General features: G+C 38.5%; 2 protein-coding genes across 2 annotated transcripts; both read right to left on the reverse strand.

The window, feature by feature from the left end:
- Positions 1-1,088: 1,088 nt before the first annotated feature.
- Positions 1,089-4,861, reverse strand: LOC137058371 (uncharacterized). Its single transcript, XM_067431618.1, has 4 exons — positions 4,831-4,861; positions 4,086-4,571; positions 2,906-3,035; positions 1,089-2,739 (listed from the first exon to the last, which is right to left on the reverse strand). Exons 3-4 carry the CDS (start codon positions 3,011-3,013, stop codon positions 2,005-2,007), a joined length of 843 nt encoding a protein of 280 aa, XP_067287719.1. The 5' UTR covers positions 3,014-3,035; positions 4,086-4,571; positions 4,831-4,861; the 3' UTR covers positions 1,089-2,004.
- A 5,582-nt stretch (positions 4,862-10,443) lies between these two features.
- On the reverse strand, positions 10,444-13,932 carry si:ch211-262i1.4 (solute carrier family 46 member 2). The gene is made up of 3 exons (XM_067431505.1): positions 12,981-13,932; positions 10,777-10,860; positions 10,444-10,604 (listed from the first exon to the last, which is right to left on the reverse strand). Exons 1-3 carry the CDS (start codon positions 13,930-13,932, stop codon positions 10,444-10,446), a joined length of 1,197 nt encoding a protein of 398 aa, XP_067287606.1.
- Between the last annotated feature and the right edge of the window lie 3,138 nt (positions 13,933-17,070).

Below are 17,070 nucleotides of genomic sequence, written 5' to 3' on the forward strand. Positions count from 1 at the left end.
GAAGCCTCAGCGATGAGCTCGGTGATTGGCCGACCCTGGAAACCAGTGGGAGTATGAGACACGAGGAGGACTGTGATTGGATAAGACGAGTTGAAAGCAAAGGGCGGTTACAGTTGAGGAGGGAGAAATTGCGTGTCGTGCATCCTATTATTGTTCTGCGTTTTTGAAGGATGAACAAATCACTTATGAAACAAGTTTTATTGTGTCCAATAAACTGATTAACTTATTTTGTCAGTGTAATAGTAGCTTTACTAATTGAAATAGATGAATTGTGTATTTAATGATACCTACCAATTATATTAGCCTAACATAATAGAATAGGCTACACGTGTTCATTATTGTATACAGTTTTTTTTTTAAATATTTCTAAATAGCGGATGGTAGTCTAGACAATAAAAGAAGACTGAAAGCTAATATAACCGGTTGCATGAATATTTAAGTTTGCCATGGTAGCAGAGATCCATTATCTCTGATTAGGTATTTGATTACTGTTTCCACAAAAAGATGATGGTGAAATATATTTATTCTTATGCAAATGAAATCAATAAAGGTTTCAGCATCACCGATACTGGCCAAAGTAGACCTATGATAAAGGATCTAGTGCCTTTTAGATAAAATAACTGGTCTTTGGCCTTTTTTGTTGTTACATTCTTGTGATCAGAATCTTATTTAGTTGGATTGCTGTCAGTTAGATTTAAGCGCCTCAGATATCAAAGGCTCCATGATCTCCTTGATGTCCAAGAGCCTCTGCAGTGAGACTCTTGCGACCTACTGACTGAAAAGAGTCTTTACTGTCATTTAGTAACTCGGTTCACAGACCAACCTACATTACAACAAGCAAATACAAAAAAGCTTTTGTTTTGATCAAACCATTGAAGGAAATGTAAAAGTTCTACATCAAAGTCAAATTTATGCTATGTGATTTCATGTGGCATGTCTGATCTAAAACAACAGTTTCAATTTGAAATGGCAAATGGGTTTACAAGCTTTAAATGTCTTGGGACAAGAAGAGCTTTGGCATCAGGTATCATCATTAATAATTACCTGTTTGTCACACTCAGGAAATTACTTTTTCCCCTGCGCCGTAGGAGACACACCTGCTTAAAACTAAATAATAGATGGGGGGCCGCAACAGAAACTGAGACTCATTGTCTCCAAGGTAGCCAAATAAATTATCACATGATCTGGCCAGAGCAATCAGTTAGGACTTAAAACATGACAGTAATTTTACATTACAGTTGTGTGCACAAGAAAAACTTTATAAAGTTATTTATTTTTATAGAAACAGTTACGTGCTAACAGAAACATTGCACCACGTGGTTCACCCAAATTTTTTAATTCTATCATCATCAAGTTTTTCCAAACCTGTATGAATTTCTTTCTTGGGTGAATAAATTACATTTTCATTTTTGGGTGACCTATCCCTTTAAGTGTTACATATTTTAATTTCAGTGGTGTACAGGAAACACAAATTAAAGTTAGTTTATAGAAACACTATCAAAGTTATTTATATTTATATTGGTCCACATTGATGCAGTGTTTCTGTAAACATACGTTTACAACGTTTTCCTGTACACCACTGTAAACATGCAAATATAAATAAGTACAAAAGTTATTTAAATGTATATGTTTACATTTCAGGGGTGTAAAGGAAACATATAAAGTTATTTATAGGTTTACAGAAACATTGCATAAAAGTTATATTTTACATTTATATTTTTTCAGTAAAGATTAATAACTTTATACAGCTTTTCCTGTACACCACTACAAAAGTGTAAATAACTTTGACACTATGTTTCTGTTTTTTACATTTTTACATTAGTGATGTACAGGAAAAGCTTTACAAAAGTTTTTTTGTTTGTTTGTTTGTTTTGTCAGAAACATTAAATTATTTATATTTACATGCACATAGAAACATTGCATCAGAGTTTACATTTATCTACACAGATACATTAGTCCCTTGATATATCCCCCAACAGCATGTGTTCTGTCTAGTGTTTAATCCTATGCCCATGCTTGTAACAAAGGGCCGTTCTGATAGTTTATAAGGAGGCAAGCAACAGTGTATAACTGGTTGATGGTCCCAGTGATGGAGAGAGGGATGACTGTATCAAACAGCTTGTGTTGCTTCACCCTGCAGATGAGGCGTTCGATGTGAATCCTCAGCCGAGCAATGGACTGAGTCTCCCTTATCTCATTAGCTGGCAACTCTTCCTGATTTAACAGGCAAGCAGGTCTGTAAACTTTGCATGGTACACAGTCATCTACAAAAAGACCTTTGTTGACCATAACGGCCATTCCAGGTTTCAGGAGAGACACAATCCCAGACTTCTTCAGAAGTTCCTTGTCACTGACAGATCCTGCACACAAGGATGACACAAAAGTGACTGCCCCATGGGGTGCCATGCCAATTAACCCCTTGAAGGAGCAATGGGAGACGTCACCTTGATACAGGAGAGACGAGGGTGTTTGGCAACGCAGCTCTGTGCAGTCAATCACTACTCGTGTGTCTGGGTAGTCCTGGAATTCCGTTGGCATTTGAGCCTTGACCGCCTCCTCAGACATCCAGATGCGCACAGATCCAAGAATGGTGTACAGAAAATTGGCCCATATTGTAATTATTTGACTCACGGTGGACTGATGGATGTTGAATCTGTGGCCCAGATCCCTCTCTGCTAGCCCAACCGAGAGATGGACCATGAAGAGAAAAAACTCATCTATGGGCTGCAGGGACTGACACTGTTAAAATAGCAAAATTGGAGAAGTTTTTATAATGTGTTTACAGTATATAGAGAAAGTAACATTACTAACATTCCAATTTCTTTTTTTACCCCTTCCCGTCCCCCGCATAACACATGTATGTAATTTCATAATAAATTATAGACTATAAATTAGAATTATTTACAAATGCACTGTGTGATGCTCCGTCTTCGCTTTTTGTTGCAGCTGCCCTTGCTCTGGTCAAACGAACCATGTTGTGGGATGCAGGCTCTATCAGTCTCCAGAACGCCATCAAGTGGTTGTAAGTCGCAAACCTACATTTAGATGTGGGATATGTTTGTGATAATATACACCAACAAATGTAATGCACAACCTAGAGCTATAAATGAACTATAAATCCTTTTGAACTTATTAAAGAAAACTTGCATACACACTGAATGTAATGTTTTAAAATAATTGACTGTGGATGGATTTAATGGATTTAATATCAATTTAAACTATATTAACAAAATTGGAACTTAAGAGTGCTCTTTGACCCACTTAAATGGGACTTAAGTACATATTTCTGTCATATTTAAATTGAATTTACAGACAAGCCTTTATGGTAAACTAAATTTATATACATTAATGTAATTTCTATTGAAACCTGTGTCATGTATTTAAAAATATTTTAAATTGCACATTTATAATGAAGTAAAATATTATACTAACATATATTCAAGTGCTTTGGTGTTTTACTGTTTGTTAAGACATCGTAACAAAGTAAAGAAATTACAATTACAAAGTGCACTTTTTTTTTATTAGTGTACAAAAGTGTTTAAAGAAACATGTCCAGTGTTGGAAAAGCAATTAATTACTAGCCAGTGCACTTTTAATTCTTTCAAATAAATAATATAAAATTGCATACATTATTCTTGAATTGACTAGTAGTGAAGGAAAGAAGTTTACATTAAAAACATTTATTTTAACATTAGACTTTAAATTGTATTTAATGCAATTACATCAAAAGTAGCTGTAAATTATGGGGGGGGGGGGGGGGGTAAGATTAATCATTTACATTACTTTAAGTTATTACATTACAGTTATTAATTAATGCATTAAACCCAACCCAACACTGCAAGTGTACTGTTTTAACAGTGGCATATTTTTGTATTATTATTATTATTATATTATCTGCACAATTTTTTCCCTATTCCTTTATGATGTGAAGTACACAAATGCACATTACAACCAAACACTAATTTTTCACAAGGGAATAAAATCTACTTAAATGAACTTATCATGAAAATATGAAAGAAGAGTAGCCTATAGTTTTAGACAATGTTACAATGTGTAAATTCTATTGTTTGCGTTTTAGATCTTACCTAGTGTAAAACCTTATGTCATCATCAGATGCAGCAAATCGCCCCAAACAAAATCTGTGAAGGACAGACAACTCTGCCACCTGTCTCCTCAGGCACTCCACCTCCTTTCTGAGATCTTCGGTCTCTTCCTTAACCAGATCATCAAACTTTACTCGCGATGAGCAATAATCATGATCCGGGTGTGGGTAGTTCGTAGGGACCAGAACCAGATATTCTTTCAAATGAGAGGAAACTTTTCCTCTCTTCCATAATTTGGCGCGCTTTGGCTTTGGTGCTGAAGTGGAAGAGTCGTCCCTCGGGAACACCGTGGGTACAGCGCCCTTCTTCAGCAATCGGCGGGCCCCAGGAATCGATGGCTTGATCAAATCATCACTCTTGAAGTGAAGACTGCAGACTCTGGTATTAGGACTAACGTTTAAATCCTCACGCCCGACACCACGAATCCACTTTTGCCGTGTTTCGTCATCCAAAGGGAAACTATGGAAACTAATCACAGAATTAAACCTTGATGACATTTTACAGAACGGGACACAACAATATCGAGATGATACACCTTCACGCCGAAGGTATTTAAAGGTTTGTGAACTCATTACTAAAACGTTATATTTTAATATAATATACTAAACTTTTATGTTGATAATACGTATAATGTAATTGTATATAAATTTGTTTGTGATCGATAGCTAACTGAAATATGTCAGAAAGAGTTAACTACTGCCACAGTTTGCTCTTCTGAATACTATACCGGAAGCTCGTGTAGACCGTAGATGTAGACACTGAACATTTAGCGGAAACACGTAGTCAGTAGGAGTGTGGCAAGCTGTTTTAGCATTTAATGCCTATGGCTCTAGAAGTCGTAATTTAGTTTCGAGCATACAAAATTGTGAGTAGAAAAAATTATTTTATCTATCTATCTATCTATCTATCTATCTATCTATCTATCTATCTATCTATCTATCTATCTATCTATCTATCTATCTATCCATCCATCCATCCATCCATCCATCCATCCATCCATCCATCCATCCATCCATCCATCCATCCATCCATCCATCCATGTGAGATGATTGAGTGACTTTGATGACTGAACTAGTGAGATGATGATCGCCCAATGAGACGATCAAGTGGAAAAAAATGAAATTGTTTTATTTGGGAGTTTAAAGAGTGTGATTAAAGGCGCCCACAAAAACAAAATATGGACCCAAATTATGAGTACTGTTAATAGTGTGGGGGTTGAGAAGCGCACTCCAGCAGTTTAAATAGCTGTTTGGATGAGAAATTACCTATCACAATGCCTTATTTTACAACACATGTTTTGAAACAATTAGCATTTAATTTCTTATCATGGCACATGTATTTGGGTGTACGATAGTGATGATACCATTCATTCACATTAATAATTGCATGACAATTTGTAAGATTCTTTTTATTATTATTATTAATGGCGCTTATTGTTATTTAGAATAAGAATGGCGTTATTATTTATTTGATTAATTTTATTATTTAAAAGAAGAAGAATGTAATTTTTGTCTGAATTATTTTCAGTCCCAGTCCGTGCGCAGCTGCCGGGCCTGAAACGTCAGTTAAAGCGCACAGGCTCGCAACTGGAGGAATACATGCCTACAAATCAAATGCTTTGGTATAATCACACAAATTAAACATTGAAGTGGTGCACAAAAATAAACACTGAAGTTTATAATTACTATGATGTTGTTGTTGTTGTTTTTTTACATTGGGTCATAATATAGCATATCTTTGTCAGTGCATTTTGTGGTGTTAGAAATCGTTTTTCTGCACATTTTCGCACTAACTCAAACGTGCGTACACCACCTCCTGAGCTGGCGTAGGATTTGAGCGTGCCGTACGCCAACGTCCATATTGATAAATCTCAAAGTCACCGTGGGTTTGGATGTACGCAAGGTGTACGCTGGAAATTTAGTTTATGCACTTTTGATAAATGAGGGACATTGAGAGGGAGTTGGGAAGTTACAGTTTTTGATTCAATTTCAAGACCACATGAATAAAATAAAAAAAAATATAATGTGCACAGAATCTCAAATTAATTACAGATGTCTCTAATTATGTTTCTGACTTATCAAAATTAAAGGTGCCCTAGAATGAGTTGAAACAATATGTTAAATTCTTCTCTGACATCTACATATGAGAAAAGGTTATGTATGTGGCAGGGAATGTGGCTTATTTAAGGGCAAAATTTGTCCAGATACAGTTTTACAGGTCCATTTACAACCCTAGAAATTATCCCTAGGATGTAATGCTCTGTTTTTGCCTTATTTGGAAGAGTCATAAATATTAATGCTGAGCTCTGCTATGATTGGCTTATTTCGCTCACAGCACACATCAGTTCAGTTGTTCAGCGAAGCGGCTCGTGAGTCCTGATACAACACAGACCGACTGAATGACACTTTTTTTTTTTTAAATGCAGCTTACTTGTTTATTGGTGCTTTCAGATTATCCGCGCTGCTTGCCAGATTGTACATTTTTAGGTAAAACACAAATTACTAAAATCTGGCAACCTTTTTCCCCTCCGACCAAACCAAAACCAGTATACTATCCGGTGTTTTGGTTATACATGGTACTTGGAGTTTCCTATTGTTACTGTACTAGCATCTTGCATTATCTAGACAATGCTGTCTCTAAGAAACTTTCAATTTAATCAGAAATTGTTTAAACAATCAATAAGTGGACAAAATCACTACTTCCTGCTTGCAGGAAAATAGTTGTACTTTCAGTCCCGATGATTCAACTCCGTCAGTTCCGCCTGACAATGAACATGTTCGGACATATGTTGAGGGTGTATATATAAATGATCCCCATGCGATTGCGTCACATTTGCCGTTATGTTGAGAATCACTTATTTTTCCGTGGTGCTTTTCCTGCATGAGCTTTACATAAGAAGTTGGAGGCAATGGTGTTTGAGTCTCACAGTATGTGATGTCCATGTACTCAACTCTTATTATTTCACTATGGCAAAGTTAATTACATTTTTCATTCTAGGGCACCTTTAAATTGAGACTATTTCAAGGTCCCGTTCTTCACGTGTTTTCGAAGCTTTGATTATGTTTACAGTGTGCAATATAACATGAGTTCATGTTTCGCGTGTAAAAAAACACAGTATTTTTCACACAATTTACTTATCTGTACAGTGCTGTTTCCTCTGTCCTATAAACGGCCTGATGATTTCCTTGTTCTACGAAGTCCCTCCTTCAGAAACACGTAACGAGTTCTGATTGGGCCAGTGCTTCCCGTGTTGTGATTGGATAGCAGCTTAGCGCACTTTGCCCGGAAAGGTCCCGCCTCTTACCATAACGGGGAGATGTAGGCGCTGAATGCGCACTCTTCTCCACGTGGGAGAGCGACAAGACCATAGACAGTAAAAGAAATGGACACAGCGACCCCATTGACGTCAACGGCGAAAGAATGAAGTCAACCTAGGGGCACTCACTTCCTGATGGCTGAGCGAACTGCGCAGGCTCAGACTGAGCTTGACGACGTAGATGTGTACAGCTGTGAGCCTCCTGTCTGACAGCTGTAGGTCTTCTAGTAGTTGTGGAAAACGAAATCTGAATCACGTTGTTTAAATATTTTCTCCCGTTGCTTTTGGCTCACTATGGGCTTCTCCCCATTCTTCTCCTTTGACTTTATCAGACTAGTCTCCAGGACATGTCTCCACGTCCGCCCGACTGTCTCATAGACAGTAAAAGATTGCCTGCGAGCGTCTCCTCAGGTCTATACGGTAATTTCTCAACTGTGCGACAGGGTCGCGTTGGTTATGACGCAATCGTTAGCCTATTTTTACAAAAACAGCTTCTGCGGGGCGATAGTGTAAGATACAAGGTAATGGAGCCTTTTATACATTGGCGTGTTTCTTTAGAAATAAACAATGGACAAATGGAGTCTTTAAACGTCTCAGATGTAAAGTAATTCACTGTCAAAGTGACTCAAAAATGAATGGGAGTCAATGGGATGCTAACAGCAGGTGATGGCTTGGTTAGCAATGGCAGCCCCTAGGGGTGGAACGCTTTCCGAGCGCTAGATTACCCCCTTTGACAAGACCACGCCTCCTATTTTGTGTGTTCTTGTGGGCGGAGGGTTAGTCAACAAACGGTCCTAGTGACGTCATTCCTGACAGGAAGTGCAGAGGTGTTGTCCAAACCGGCCGTTCGCTGCTTTGAAAGGGAACTTCTGTTAAATAAAATATCTCGCTTGGCATTGAACTTTGAGCGTTATAATTTTACAGGTATTATTTATGCTCTAACAGCAACATTTCACACTAACTAATGTTTGAAAGATGGAATCACGAAGAAAGGGACCTTAAAATCCCTTTCAAATAAAATCAACGAACATGAATAAAATTAAGTCAAGTTTTATACTCTAATCCTGCTTGCCATAGTAGGTTGTGATTAGACGATTGGGTGACACCATGTGGCAGCTGTTAGACATTACAACTAAAACACATCTGAACTATTCATTCAGTTTATCCAGTTTAAAAAAAATCACTCTCACGCACACACACACACACACACTTTATTTTAGTATTAAAGTATTATTTTATAGTTTTCTAAATCGAGATAAATGCTATGTCAATTGGTATTGCATTACAAATATACTTTATTCACATGAAAATACCCAATATGTCTAGAAGAACGCAGATAAACCATATATTGTCACAATCTTATATTTATTGTTTTCATGTTTCACCAGCAGCGCTGAGTAGTTTAAATTGTAGTCGGTTACTTATTACAAATTTCATGAAAATAAATGTATTTAAAGCTAGTGGTTAGCAGTACCAATGAAGATCTGTTGCTGTCTGGATCTGAAACACATGAACTCTGTATTCATTCAGAGAAACTGAATAAAGTGAACTGCAGAAACACCTGCTCATGCTTTACAAAACTATATCCCTATAGCATGACTGAGCAGCCAACCAAGGAGAAATGAGATCTTTAAATTTATTGAGAATAACACGAAGCGAGACTACTTTTTGTATCAATATACACCATCTTTAATGCTGTTCTTTAACAATAAAATCATATTTCGTTAACAAGATAAATATCCAGTAGAAATATATGGTGCCCGTGCCCGTTAAATGGCTAGTTCACCCTAAAATCTAAATAAAGTTAATAATTTTCTTATCTTGGATATGTTCTAATGTCGAATGCCCTTATTTGTTTTCAGGACCACAAAAGGATAATTTTTTCAAAAATGTCGACTCTCATCTGACAACCGGAGATATGCAACTCAGTGAAGATACTTTTTTGGAAATTCTAGGCATTCAGGCGACAACAGAGTCTCATGAACGTGCATGTCACATAGCTTTGCAAAGAAAACTAAAGGCCAAGGTCAGGATTTTTGTAAAATAATACATCAAATTTTGTTTTTTGTTTTTTACCAAACACTATCGTATACCCTAGAACATGTAAGATATACAACGTGTTGCATGGTATCATTCTGCGATCCATATTTTTAAAAAAAAGGTTTGTGCTGGTCGCTATTCACTGCAATTATATGGATGCATGATTGGGATTTTTTTGTTTAAATTTCTCCTTTTGTGGTCAGAAAAATAAATAACTGCATAGTGCATTAGAACAACACCAGGGTGAGTAAATAATGACTTAATTTTAATTTTAGGGTAAACTATCCCTTTAAAGGGATAATTAACCCAAAAATTAAAATTAGCCCATGATTTACTTACCCTCAAGTCATTCTAGGTGTATATGACATTCTTCTTTCAGACTAATAAAATGGAAATTATATTTAAAAAGTCCTGGCTAATCCAAGCTTTTTAATAGCAGTTATTGTTGCTCTGTTTTTTAAAAATCAATAAAAAATGCATCTGTCCATGAAATGTGCTCCGCGTGGCTCTGGAGGGTTATCAAAGGCCTTCTGAAGCAAAACATTTTTGTGTAAGAAAAATATCCCCATTTGGAATATATCAGTATGTGTGTAAATGCATGAATATACACATTACATTTTTTGAATGGAATTAGTATAATAAATCAACTTTTTGATTGTATATTAATTATGACCAGCACCTGTAACTCCGATTTTATTTAATGGGAATGTAAAACTTTGGCAAGAGAACAAAAATGTTTTGTGAATTCCCAAGTCTCGGAAGGGAACACAAGAGTTTTGCAAGAGAATGCAAACGCAAAAGCATTGAAATATAATTTTATCATATATTTTCAATCACAATATCTTACACATTTTCATTTCCTTGGGCTCCATGTCGTCTGCCACTTAGATAACTGAAAAACAAAATAAGTAGCTGTTACTCTGAGGGTCTGAGAAGAAACCACCAAAAATATTTTGCTGTTGTTTTTTTTAATAGCAGATTTACCTACATGATTGGGATGGCACTAATGTAGCTAATGGCACAGGAGAGGAGGAAGCATAAGCCACTGAACCAGCTGAGAGTTAGTGGGTAAATGGAGGTGAAAAAGACATTAGACAAGAGGTCGCTCACTGCCAGAACCAGCTGGAGCAGCCCAAAGACTCGCCCTGCAAAGAGATACAGCAGAGGACTCTCATGAAAGATCAAATAATGGCAACATATGGTCAAATATATGGCTTGTACTTAAAGGAAGCAAATTCTAAGCAACTTCCACATACAGCCTGCTATAATTTGCTTCTCTGTCTTTAGTTTTTGTTTTCTGTGCAGTTGTGACTTTACCATATTGCTGAGGAGGCAGATTCTTAGACAGCATAGCTCGGAGAGTTGGCATGGGAACGCAGGCAAACATCATGATTCCTCTAGCTGTTTGAAACAACACATCTCAATGCAGAAACATACTAAAAACATAAAAGCTTTACAATGATGACTCTAAGCATTTTGTCTTAATACATGTATCAAAGAAGTATGTTTTGTATTTAAAATTGCGCCAAGTCTTTTTTATATATTGCACATTCATGTTGGACTTAGCCTATACCTAGTATCGTAGATGCAGCGTATCGCACAAGTTTCCAATGTTGTTTTGTGCATCAAATGCACTTTTTAATCAGTCATGGTTCATTTATTCCACAAGCAAACAGGTTTACAGGAATAAAGTCAGTTTTTTTTGGGGTTCAAAAAACTGCATGTTCACTCTTCTTTGTGTTTCACAGAGTCTATGTCAATGGTTGTCAACCTTATGTCACATAAGCAAATTTTCAGCAAAATTGTGTGGGCAAAAGGGGTCCAATGTCAAAAGTGTAATGATGCATGTAGGACAGCCCATACAGAAGTAACTATAAAAACCAATCAGCTTTCCAACTTGAACCTGTTGCTAAATCTGTGAGGAGGGTCCAGCTGCGGCTTGGGCGTTCCCGTCATGAAACAAGAAGGCCTCTTGGGCGTTTTTGGTAGCGTCTCATCAACCAATCACGATGAGTTTCGCAAGGCACACTGGGTGTGATGTAATTTCCCCTTCCATATGCATTTTTCCCCCCAAACCAGTTCAGTGGAATCCCACCCTGCAACCGATTCTAAACATTTCATTGGCCATGTCAATCACAATAACGATTGCCTACACCCTACCCTGATCCCTAAACCTGCTCAGCCAATGAAACCGGTTGCAGATTTTCCGCTGAACTGGTTTCGGGAAAAAATGATCTAGGGCAGAGCCATAGAGATTTGTCCTCAACTCATAGAAGATAATGGACATGTACTGCACAACCCCAACATACCATGGCACCTCCCTGAAATGATCGTGTTGTAATATCAGTAAATGAAACCTAGTCAAGCTGCTCGAAAGCTGGCTTAAGCATCTCGATGATAGCTGACGTCTGCCTATGCTTAAAGTTAGGACCGAGAAATAGACAACTCCTAGATGTAAATGTAAGCTTAAGATGCTTATTTTGAAACTTCTGTTTGAGAAAAACTAAATAGCGAATGTTGAACATATTAATCCGGATGTTGACAGAAGAGGTGAAGAAGAAGAAGGGAGCATTTCAGTCTGACGGTAACCAACAGAAACGGTAACCCCCACCAGCACGATAACGCCCATTTGTGGCCACAGTTGGATGATATTGAAATCTATGTGGGTAAATCTTTCATCTTGCAAAATTCACAATCACGTAGATTCCTACTGAAATGACTAGATTTCATCTGCAAAAATTTGCCAGGGCTTAGCCTAGAAATCTAGACGCACCCTAGCGGCAGCAAATTTAATCTGCCCGCAAGTGTCGTCTAGCAACTCTCAGTACCCATCTGAGCTGTATTTGCCTAACTCTTGCCGGGCCAATCATATCGTGTATAGAGTCGGTGGGCGGGGCCATAATGACGACGGCCGAGTTGCGTTTGCGTGCTTAGTTAACACAGAAACTGGCGAATGGCGGTCTTTCGAATCAGCTCTGACCGCGACTCTGTAAGACTTGGAGTTAAGCTTTTCTCTGAGAAAAGAACAAAGAACGGCACTGAAGTCATTTTTAAAAAGGGAAGATCTGTTCAGAGTTTTGCCGACTGGATATGGCGAATGTTTAATCTATCAACAAGCTCTGCTTCACCTTCGTTGCTCTGGTTGGTGTAGCGCTATCCTATCGCATGCAGAGGGAGTTTGAAAGACAACCGTTTATCCCGCCCCTCGGATTGAGCCCTGTCAATGGTGAGTTTCCAGACCAAACATCTTGATGTGGGTCTGGCTTGTCAGGCTAGCCAGGGCTCCCAATGTCCACAAAAACATTCAAATGTCACAATAAAAATTACAGCTATTACTGCACCTATTTCATTTATATCTGTACCTATCAATAGGGCCCATTGTCTGTTTGGTACAATTTTGAAAATATATACAGTATAGGTTGTGTTCAGCAAAAAAAGACATTATGCAGTTCTATACAGTAAATGATGAAAGACTTTTCTTTCTTTATTTTTGGTGAAATATCTCATTAAGATAAACTTACCCAGGAAGTAGATCCAGCTTTCTATTGCAAATGCCATGATTGCCATTCCTGTGCAGTTGGACACAATACCAAGAAGAGTGAGGGCTGTGTCCCCCAACACATTAAACAGAACCAGAACTCCTAAGAAGCTACTGAGGTACATGGCACTGGTGGCGGCCCTGCCATATCCTGCCCACACTGAGTTCCAGCTCAAAGGGGGCTTCAGTACATACAGCTGGAGCACATTTTCTGATCCGACCATGCCTAATATGAACAGCACCATGGCTGCCATCAGCATGCCTATGGAGACTCGATCCATCGTGTTCCCACTTTCGGATTCAGTCAGCAACGGTTCTCCTTCAGATAGGGAACATCTCAAATCAGAGAGGGCAAACACAGTGTACAGTAGTGCCACAACGCTGACCAGAATTGCTGTCAGGAGGAGAATTGATGGTGCCATCTGGTACAGATATCCAGACAGGAGACCTCCCACAACCCCTGCGACCCCAAAACAGAAGTCCACGATGTTGAGTTTAAGAGTGCGTTTGCCCTGCTCTGAACTCAGAGATGCCAGAGCAGCCACCCCGGCCCAGAACATTGGGCCGCCTCCACTCAAACCATGGAGCAAAGACCCCAAGTACAGAAACTCCAGAGGAACCTCACAGTACATGAAGATGACAAGCATAAACATGCCCAAAACTGAACCCATTTGAGAGGCCACCAGGAAGACTTTAGGCCCAAGACGGTCTGCCATGCGGCTCAGTGGTATAATGGACAACATGGCCGCCACAGAGGATAACACACTCTGGATAAGCAGAAAGCGTGAAGATAATGCCTGTGCTTGATCGCTGTCTCCATGTGTTGCCCTCAGCGAATGGTTGTACACAGTCTGTGTGAGGGCCATCTCGAAGAAGGATGTCCCCAGTTTATTGATGACCACCACTGGCTCCACTAAAGTCAGAATGGCCCCCATTTGATTGGTGGATTGTGAGCTTGAAGCTATGATGTTTAACCTTTAAGACAAAAGATAAGTCTGATACATATCAGTGATGTCAGTTTAAAAATGAACTATTTAATCACAATTTTTTTCTGTAATCATGATTCATCAAGATTTTTTGTCTCAAAATATTGCAGGTGAAATGAGCAATCATAGCAATTCAACAGTACAGTATAATTGAAAGCCATCATTGCATTATTATATTGCATAAATGCCAGGGTGTTCTGAATTATTATTAGGCAGTTGCTAGGGTGTTCTGAGCTGCGTTCTACACCACTTTTAGACACACACTCGCAAACTTCCCTAAGCTCTTCTTCCCCTCTGGGAGTTCCCGCCACCATTTTGAAGTGCGTTTCATTTTGGGAAGGGGACGAGGGAAGTTCATATGGACACACCCTAGGGATGTGGCGGACAGTTCGGTCTGGACTTGATCCATAGAGGAGTAATTATACCCGAACAGACACTGTTTGGGCCAATGAAATTATCAGGGCGGGCTTTAGACTATGATGGACAGATGATAAACAGTAATCATGCACGTCATCAAATGTCACGGAGAGCTTGTTTGTATATGCATTCACCTTCACTATTTCTCTCTGAAATTATGATCATGTTTGTAAGTACTCTGTGTATCCTTAAATTCTTTTTTTTACAACACCGGCAAAGATCATTTATTCCAGTGCGCGTGAAGACAGAGTTGCCATATTTTTCAACAAATCCCGCCAACTACTAGTCCCCAAAAAATGGCGTTTGGGGGTAAAATTTTGGCAAGATTGCCTGCTAAAATTTGCATTCTTGGGTCTATATATCACATAATTGAGGTCCCTTCAACCCGCGGACATGGAAAACTACCCTCAGGGAAAAAAACGCCGACTTGGCAACACAGTGCAGTTGAGTTCTGTTGACATTGGACAACAAACATTATGCATCGCTTCGTTGCTCTGATTGGTTATAGGTCTATCCAATTGAGGTCTTTCCTGGTTCGGTGGAAACACGCCCCATAATTACAGCCCAATGGAGCAGTTTCAGACTCATATTCTGACTAGAATGACCACATCAGGCTATATAAAGATCGCTAATGTGTCGTCATCATGACATATTCTCAGTGGTGAACGCAAAGCATTTTGGGAATTTGGGACTTCTATAAGAACGCAGCGTTCAAGATGCCGTCTACCTGCTGTGTTATAAACTTCAATAGTAATTCTCACGATAGAAATGGCATTAAGCTTAAGAGCGGGATATCCTTTTATCGTTTTCCAGTGTGGAAAAATAATAGTACAACTAAGCCATGTTTCAAAATGGTGACAAAAAGGCGCCGAATGGCATGGATAGCAGCAGTAGGCTAAGGAGGCCCAAGATTACCTTTGTAATAAAGTAATACAACCAATAAAACAATTGATTTTCTTTTTTTCATCTAAGTGTAACTTAAAAATAAAAAGATTAGAGCGTTTGAGGACAAGAAAACAAAACAATGCAATGATGAATGTCCAAAAGATGGCATTGACAACATTGTAGCCTACATTAAATGAGGTTGGACAAATGTTATTGATAGATCTCATGTTTAATTCTTGCATCTAAAAGCACAATATAGCGTTAGTGCCAAGATTTTTCACGTGAATAAATAATCTGCTGTCGTATTTTTTTCCTCATTAAAACCTAATATCATCACTTTGTACATTGAGCAGGGACTGTTTTTGTGCATTTTGTTTCCTGATTTCGCCAGAACAAATAGAAAATCTCCGCAACGGCGTTAAGCGATAGTTTAAAGTGCTCGTCTGTGTGAAGAATGCACAGTATGCAAGAGAAATCCGCGTCACTAGCTGATAACAGCGACAACGAGCACCAGATCGCCTCTTATTTAACAAACGAATAAATTATGCTCTTCTAGTTAACCAGATGCTTTGTTTGTATAAGTAGCTGCATTTTGTATGATTATAATCAGTTTTTCTCTCTAATTTTTTATTATTTTTATTCCAGAACACTAGCCTGCTATGCCAGACCCATAGACAGTAAAAGAAATGGACTGAGCGTCAACGGCGAAATAATGAAGTCAACCTAGGGGCACTCACTTCCTGATGGCTGAGCGAACTGCGCAGGCTCAGACTGAGCTTGACGACGTAGATGTGACGTGAGCCTCCTGTCTGACAGCTGTAGGTCTTCTAGTAGTTGTGGAAAGTGAAATCTGAATCACGTTGTTTAAATATTTTCTCCCGTTGCTTTTGGCTCACTATGGGCTTCTCCCCATTCTTCCCCCTTGACTTTATCAGACTTTATGTCTCCACGTCCCCCCGACTGCCTCATAGACAGTAAAAGATTGCTTCTGAGCGTCTCCTCAGGTCTATACGGTAATTTCTCAACTGTGCGACAAAGTCGCGTTGGTTATGACGTAATCGTTAGACTATTTTTACAAAAACAGCTTCTGCGGGGCGATAGTGTAAGATACAAGGTAATGGAGCCTTTTATGCATTGTCGTGTTTCTTTATAAATAAACAATGGACAAATCGAGTCTTTAAATGCCTCAGATGTAAAGTTATTCACTGTCAAAGTGACTCAAAAATGAATGGGAGTCAATGGGATGCTAACAGCAGGTGATGGCTTGGTTAGCAATGGCCGCCCCTAGGGGTGGAACGCTTTCCGAGCACTAGATTACCCCCTTGGCCAGACCACGTAAATGGGCCAAACATAACCATAATTCTTTGTTTTGATGACGTTGCCGCCCAATTGGTCACATGTCTTAGCGATATCTATACATAGCCTACCAAATATTCTCAAATCAATTTTTAGCTAGTAAAAGCCTCTTTTATGTAAATTTCCCTTCAGGTTGTAGTACAAATGCCTTTTTGCTGCACAATCTTTCCTGATTTTAGTAAACTTAAGGATAACTTTTATATGGTAAGTAATATTTTAAGATGAACAAGGTGTGTGTCTAATCTACAGAAACTAAAAAATAAATGCCTGTGACAAGAAAAATAAAGCCATCTGGAGAAATATTTACTTGTAAAAAAAAAAAAATCACTAACCCCTCTCCATAATATTAACGTTGCATGCAAATACATTTAAAGAGAACAGAACAATCTGAAGTAGGCCTATGATGTCTTCACATGGTCCAAGGTCCAA

The sequence above is a fragment of the Pseudorasbora parva genome, chromosome 22 (assembly GCF_024679245.1).
Source record: "Pseudorasbora parva isolate DD20220531a chromosome 22, ASM2467924v1, whole genome shotgun sequence".
NCBI lineage: Eukaryota > Metazoa > Chordata > Actinopteri > Cypriniformes > Gobionidae > Pseudorasbora > Pseudorasbora parva.

What these genes read in the sequence shown, in the direction of transcription:
- si:ch211-262i1.4 (XM_067431505.1), bottom strand. Translation starts at nt 13,932, where the DNA reads ATGGGGGCCATTCTGACTTTAGTGGAGCCAGTGGTGGTCATCAATAAA. An exon ending in AAGCTGGATCTACTTCCTGG is followed by an intron (nt 10,861 to 12,980) that starts GTAAGTTTATCT and finishes TGTTTCAAACAG; the next exon opens with CTAGAGGAATCATGATGTTT. An exon ending in TCTGCCTCCTCAGCAATATG is followed by an intron (nt 10,605 to 10,776) that starts GTAAAGTCACAA and finishes ATCTCTTTGCAG; the next exon opens with GGCGAGTCTTTGGGCTGCTC.
- LOC137058371 (XM_067431618.1), bottom strand. Translation starts at nt 3,013, where the DNA reads ATGGCGTTCTGGAGACTGATAGAGCCTGCATCCCACAACATGGTTCGT. An exon ending in GAGCATCACACAGTGCATTT is followed by an intron (nt 2,740 to 2,905) that starts GTAAATAATTCT and finishes CTATTTTAACAG; the next exon opens with TGTCAGTCCCTGCAGCCCAT.